General features: G+C 40.1%; 1 protein-coding gene across 1 annotated transcript; it reads left to right on the forward strand.

The window, feature by feature from the left end:
• The first annotated feature begins 476 nt into the window (after positions 1–476).
• Positions 477–5,575, forward strand: LOC131778750 (polycystin-1-like protein 2). The gene is made up of 5 exons (XM_066165391.1): positions 477–1,073; positions 1,192–1,428; positions 1,556–2,929; positions 3,376–3,541; positions 4,020–5,575. The coding sequence occupies exons 1-5, from the start codon at positions 477–479 to the stop codon at positions 5,573–5,575; spliced, it is 3,930 nt and encodes a 1,309-aa protein (XP_066021488.1).
• The last annotated feature ends 1,668 nt before the right edge of the window (positions 5,576–7,243 follow it).

Consider the following 7,243-nt stretch of genomic DNA (forward strand, 5'->3'; position numbering starts at 1 on the left):
AATGTCGCAATCAGTCAGTTTCTTGACCTGCTTCACGCTCAACATACTATGAATTAATGCCAAACACAAACTGAATTAATGCATAATTGTGTTTAGGAAAGAATCAACAAAAGCCGGCTCCTTATTATGTTCATTAATTAACGTTATAATAAACACAATGTTTACCTTACGTTGTTGTACCATTGGAAGATCATAGTGAACTTAATGCCTATTAATACCTCATTAGCCTTACATTTCACATGCAATTTCCATTAATTTTAAGATGTCTTGAGTGGGCTCGTCTGCCTAAAGAAGAGCTCGGGAAGTCTACTGTAGGTGGAGAAGATAAATAAGCAGGGCGTCATTTCCTAATTGCGTTTGTATTTCAGATGATTACAACGAATTTTGTATCTTACTCTTGGCACCCTTCAGCGGCGAGATTGACAACTGGAATTTCCAGTCTTGAGCTAAAGAACAGCTCTGGGCATCTTCTGAATATGTCAGAACTGACAACGCCGATGATTATCAAACTGCGCAATAATCAACACTTAATTAACACTTCTCGATCACACTCCATTGGTGCCCGTAAGACTGTGTTCCACAAGATAAATGTCACCCATCTGGGGATAGCTCTGATACTGAAGATTCGTCCTGATGAAAACAAAACAGAATTGTTTGTGACTCTTAGGTTTGGAAAGCGACCCTCTGCTAATAACAGCGATATAAACGCAACCGTCCCTAACTTCTCATCCTGCGCTCAGACGCCATCTGGTTCCTATGTCAACTGCTCAAGTGATCCATTCGAGGTGTTTGTAAACAGTAAGGTCATCAAAAAGACAGGTGTTTACTTCATTGGAATACAATTTAACTCAAAGAGTTTCTCTAGGAAGAGGCGGTGCTCGGGGCAAGGACGGTCCAAACGCACATGTGTGCAATATAAGGAAGTCCCTGCAGCAGATGATACTAAAACAGGGCAATCCCCCAATGACCCTCAATTCAGTAAAGGTAATGAAAATTACACCATACAAGTGATGCCAGCTGCTTGTCTCTATTGGAATAATGCAATTTCTGAGTGGACATATGATGGATGTGAGGTATGTGAACCTTTTTGATCAGCGTCAATATAATCTAACCATTCACTTAAGAAAATCAAGTGCAGACCTAACTTCATATATAAAATCTCTCATTGACGATAGCGTGCATGATTAACAGGTGGCTGAAACTACAACCATGGACATGATTCACTGCCACTGCAACCATTTGACTGCATTTGGAGGTGAATTGTTTGTGGCACCAAACCCCATCGATTTTGACAAAGTATTCATTGAATTACAACACATCCCAGAGACTGGAAACGTAGCTGTTATAATAACAGTGAGCTGTGTGTTCGGACTTTACTTAATGCTTATACTGTGGGTTCGAAAGGCTGACCAGAAGGATGCTTTGAAGGTCAGTTAAATTCTAAGGAGAAGATGATGGCGTTATTCTACAAATGTTTTCTGTTGATTTTGATCCTATTAAAATGAAAACATGTCTATTATTATCATATTTGCGTTTACTTTTTCGTCTATTGCAGATCGGTGATAAACCATTTTTGGGATCTTTATCACCCTGGTGTTGTCGATACGAGATTGAAATATCCACAGGCATTTGGTCTAACTCTGGAACCAGTGCTAAGGTGTACCTAGTGCTTGAGGGCGAGCTGGGATCCAGTCGGCCTTATCATTTAAAGAGGGGTTCCTTCATTCCATTTGCAAGGGGAAGCTTAACGTGTTTCACTCTCTCCATTCCGAATAATGTTGGCCCCTTACGGAGAGTGCGCGTGTGGCATGACAACTCTGGTGAAAGCCCCTCTTGGTACCTAAACACAATCAAGATTTATGACGCGTTCAGTCAGGAGCTTAAGAATTTTACTTGCCACAAGTGGTTGGCTGTTGAGAAGGCCGATGGACTAATAGATCGCACTCTTGCTGCTGATTCAACTGCCGGGAAGCGAAAGAATTTCTGGGAATCCTGCCGGAATACGGTGGCCGAAAAACTCGGTGATGGGCATCTGTGGTTTTCTATCGCAACCAGACCACCAAGTAGACTCTTCACTCGCGTGCAGCGCTTGTCGTGCTGCCTGTCACTTCTGTTGACTACAATGTTGGCCAGTGCCATGTTTTATCAGTTTGTTCCTGGGCACGCTCAGCAACAGCGCACATTTAGGTTGGGCCCTCTGGTCCTAAATTTGCGACAACTAATTATTGCAATGGAGAGCATTGTTGTAGTTTTTCCTGCAAATTTGATAATAGTAGGAATCTTCAGTCACGTGGCGACCAATGTCGACACACCAGGGCAACGTCAACAAAGATACAAGGTCAGAGAAAGGTTTAGCATCCACAAGGTCACCGAGAAACATCGATACCAAAGAGGTCATCGGATGACCTTACCGTATTGCTTTGTTTACTTGGCCTGGTTCCTTTGTTTCATCTCTTCAGCTGCATCAGCAACTTTTATTATTCTATATAGTTTACAATGGGGTAAAGAAACAAGCGAGGAATGGCTCATCTCCATTGTTATGTCCTTGTTTGTGGAGATATTTGTTACTGAACCTGTAAAGATTGTCGTCGTGGCTTCATTTTTGTCGTACTTTTGTCAGTCGGATGCTAATGAACTTGCTCAAACACCCAAGAAAGTCGTTCATTTTGATGAAGTTACCTTTGCTGACGGCCAAAAGGACGATGAAAACGACGAAAAAATTGCCTTACCAAAGCCCTTGAGCAAGAAAGAATTGCACCGTGCGAGGATCTATCGAATGCGAGAGCTGCGTATGTACAAGGCTGCACAGAAGATAGTCTGCTATTTTCTATACCTTTTGATACTGATGATCATTTGTTATGGAGGCCGGAGTCAGTACAGTTATTCTTTGAAATTATCACTAATGCAAACATTTGGAGAGGTAATTGAGGTATGTTCAACCCTTAACCCCCAAGAGTAACGAGCCATCTTCTTTCTCCTTACAAAATTACCTCTGATTTCCATAATCAGGTCACGGGAATAAAGGAAATGATCATCAAGTAAAGGGGCTCATGATAGTTAAACAAAGTCTCCTTGTCAGTACCTTAGGAAATGTATAGGGAACAGTATGGAGAATATGGCAACTGGTGTTATGATGTAAAGAGCTAAGGCTCCAATCATTCACCTATCCTACTACTGGCAACTTGCTTACTTGGCAACTTGCTTGCTATGGTAAAAATTGAGTCCCTGTCAACTCACATCGTCTTTGCCTGACCACTGGGGAGGGTAAGAGTTTCTGATAACTGATATAAACGTGCTCTTAATATATTGATTTCCTCGCATTTCCAGTAATCTCAGTAAATTCTGATTTTCTTTTACCTTGCATTTCTCCGTTAGATCTCTTCTCAAGGGAACTTATGGCAGTGGCTTCAAGACGTTCTATTTCCAGGAATTTACCAGGATGGAAAGGACTTGTCGTTTTCAAATTCAACTACTTTCACTGGAGACGGTGATGCAGTCCTTGTTGGGATGCCCCGCCTCAGACAGCTAAGAGTGAAAAAAGGTGCGAACATTTATATTTAACAGATATAAGTGGTAGTAAACATGAACAAAATGCTTTTACGAAATAGCCAACTCTGTCGAGCATAAATGAATAAGAGGCGTACGTTTCTAAAGAAACTGTGGTGCTGGTCGTTAAGGGGTATGACAAGATGATTTAGTTCATCGACTGAGTTGATAGTGTAAATTGGCCACCCAAGAGAACATCAAATTAATATAAATTGAGTTTAAATTTTCTTTTTACCGAAAAGAGTTTGTTAAGCTGATGTTTGGAGCGTCAGCCTTTTTGGCCAGAGCGAAAGGGTCTGACAAAGGGCTCAGTAACACTCGAAACGTACGCTTTAGAAACTCTTTGCGATGAGTGTTTCCTTTTGATTGAGTTTTTCCTTTTTCAACATTTGGCTGAGCAAACCAAAGTTTTTTTAAGGTTTATAAAATACTGTGCACCGTTTAAGATTTAATTTTTAATTTTCACCTTTTAGATTCATGTCAAGTCGTTAAGGAAGCGAAATCTATTTTCAACTCTTGCATCGGGTCATACTCACCAGAGGCTGAAGATAAAACGGAGTTATATCGGCCAAGATGGCTTCCACTTTCATCGTCACAGAATACCTCAGCTGAAACATTGAACAAGGTCTGCCCCAGGCCCTGGCGTTACTCTACAGCAGAGCAAACCGAAAGCCTTCCTTTCTGGGGAAGACTTTATCCTCTCTACAGTCAGGGTGGTTACCTAGCAGAACTGGGTTACGACAAAAAGTCTGCCACGAGAGTCATTTCTGAGCTGAACATCTTTAACTGGTTTGACAAGTACACTAGTATTGTATTGATTGAATTTGCAATTTTCAACCCTCATGTCAGTCTGTTCAGTGCAGTTTGGATCCCGGTAGAGTTCTCACCATCTGGCTATGTGGCTTCTGGTCATATGATTCACCCCCTTCTCGTGTACAACGTTGGAGCTGGCTATAGTGTCGCTCATCTTGTTTTTCAGATATTGTTCATGTTGTTTATTGTTTACTTTTTCTTCAAAGAAACCAAAGAGATGATTCAACAACCAAAACACTACTTCTGCCGATTTCTGAATTGGATTGAACTGGCTCAGATCTTTGCAGCAATTTCCTTTGCAGTCGTTCATATATTTAAAGAGGTAGAACTCTCTGTTAACACGACTAAACTTCATGAAAATGTCTTCCAGTTTATAAGCTTTGACAGAGCAGTTTTACTCGATGATATGGAGACAGCATTCTTGGCTTTATTAATGTTTTTCAACACTTTGAAGTTGCTGTATTTGCTCAGATTTAATAGTCATGTTAAACGTTTGTCTGATGTCACGAAGGCGTCTTTCCTGGAACTCGTAAACTGCTCAATAGGATTCTACGTCTTCATGTTCGCCTTTACTCATTTTGGATTCATTCAATTTGGAAGGGAGGTGGAGGAGTATTCCTCGCTCTCTAGTGCTTTCCAGTCCCTTCTCATCCAGGGAGTTTTAAGCGTCAGGACTGAATATCTTCAAGACTGTCATGATGTCATAGGTCCTCTTTTCTTCATAAGTTTCAACATGTGTCTGCAAGTAATATGGGTTAACATCTTTATCGCCATTCTTATTTATGATTACCGAACCGCTACGCAGTTCTCCAAAGGACGATTTAGCCTCGGGAGGTTTATGATAAGGAAAACCAAGGAGACTCTGCTTTGCATAGGAGATGGGAAATCGTCTCATAAGGGACTGGACAGCAACAGGAAGAAAAGGGTGCACTGGAAAAACGAAAACAACAACAAGGACATCTGTAACAGCAAAAGAACCCACGGCAAGTCCCAGAATGCTTTTTCAAAAGAGTTAGACCGGTGTATCACCCTGATGAGTGTTAAGTTCAATGACCTCTACATTGACGAGTTTATTGAAGACATTGAGGATATCGAATTATTGAACCTGTGGGCGGACGCTTGTGCGCGTAGAAGGAATATACCTGAGAAAAGGAGGGCTGGTACCCAATCAGACGAAGTTGTGCAAGCAAAGAAAATAAAGAGTCGAGCACCTTAATTGGAGATCCTCTGAATGAATAGATACATGATGAGAATGTACTGTGGTTTGATAACTGAAAAGCGTGACGCAGCAAGTTATCTAATGAATTTAAATGTAATTGACTTTAAAAGAACGAGTTCTTCGGAACCAGGGTTGTGAAGCAAGCACCAAATAAATTAGATTGTGTGAAACATGACTGGGTGTTTTTTAATCTCTTGACGTACTATTAGTTCGCAGGTTCAAGCGAGGAGGAAGTTTTATGAGTTCTTAACAGCAGCGAAATAATTCTAAGGATTATCATTTAAAGTTATGAATGAGCGCAAATCGAACTTTCACAATCAAAAATCATCCATCACGGGGGAGAGGAGACACTCCTGTGCTTTTGCGAAACAGAAAGCTACACTTTTGGGGCTTCAATTCTCACGGGTAAAAGCCGGACAGATCATCACCCCATCACCGTTCTTAAAGGCCTTCACTAAAAGGAAAGAAAAATTCCCAATTCAATTTCTATTCAAGTTCTATTTTAACCTGATCAAGGAACGATCTAAGTTTTGTGAAAGTTTTGTGTGATAAGGTTGGACGTATTGCCGCTCATTTTTGTTGCTCCGCCGCCTTAATTTATTTCAACCACGTTTCGAAGGCTGGACCATTAACTTTTTATAGATAGACTATGCTCAGGCTGACATTTATTATCCTCACGTCTTTGCATGGCATGAAAAGAGACGAAGGATTGTGTGGCCGTTTAAAGTTAATTTAAAGTTAATTTAACATGTAATAATTCCATACATTTAAAAGCAAGTCTGTTGTGGTTTTCTGAAGTATAATTATTACCACTAAAGTGCCGTATCTTTGCTTTACAACCGCCCGACTTTTTTAGCTCCTTATAAATAATTCCTTTGAGTCATGATGGTTTGATCAAGTATGATTTTCTTTACCCTACTCCTCATATATTTTCAGTCGCTCAAAACTCCATAACGCTCACTCCATAAAATCGGATTTAGTAATTCAGCCATTTTTTTCTTCACTTTGGTTCATATGTGACTCTGATCTGCCTTTAAGTCCCATTTTTGTTCGTTAGCCTTTATAAAGAGATTAAAAACTATTGTATTGCACTTGAAATCGCTATTGCCACTTAACCGATAATCTGTTAGGTTATTTACCTGAATCAACTATTGTAAGATATTCAGTTCGTCCGTTCGAGTTCTCTGACGAAACTCAGGCTTCTAAGGTACGCTTTTCCAGCTTATGTTTTTATCGTCTTGACCAAAAAATGTCATCATAATGAACACAAACTGCTCGCCGCCAAACATCTCACATTATAACTTCATCAAAGAACCAATAACCAATCAAATGTTGTTCTCAAAATAGTCGCACCGCAGGAACGCACATTAAAAATTAGAATTTAAAAAATGATCATTGGAATAGGGCTATGTAAGTGGGATACAGTCTCTGAGTTTATAATCGCTTGCCATGACTTAATTCCATCTCTTTATCCCATTTAGGGCTTTTGTGGGTTTTATTGAGACATGCGCCAAAACACAATAATTCACGAGACCTTTAAGAGTTGTAAAGGCGATTCACAATGTGGGCTAATTTTCATATTTTCGTTGTTGGTATGTTGACATAAGTTTTAATTCAATTCTTGTTAAAAAGTGAATCGATGAAAGAACTGTCAAGAACATCCGC

This window comes from Pocillopora verrucosa, chromosome 4 (genome assembly GCF_036669915.1).
Source record: "Pocillopora verrucosa isolate sample1 chromosome 4, ASM3666991v2, whole genome shotgun sequence".
NCBI classification, from domain to species: domain Eukaryota; kingdom Metazoa; phylum Cnidaria; class Anthozoa; order Scleractinia; family Pocilloporidae; genus Pocillopora; species Pocillopora verrucosa.

Coding starts and splice junctions, on each gene's coding strand:
- LOC131778750 (XM_066165391.1), top strand. CDS start 477: ATGTCAGAACTGACAACGCCGATGATTATCAAACTGCGCAATAATCAA. Junction 1,429..1,555: donor ACCAGAAGGATGCTTTGAAG/GTCAGTTAAATT, acceptor CGTCTATTGCAG/ATCGGTGATAAACCATTTTT. Junction 2,930..3,375: donor CATTTGGAGAGGTAATTGAG/GTATGTTCAACC, acceptor TTTCTCCGTTAG/ATCTCTTCTCAAGGGAACTT.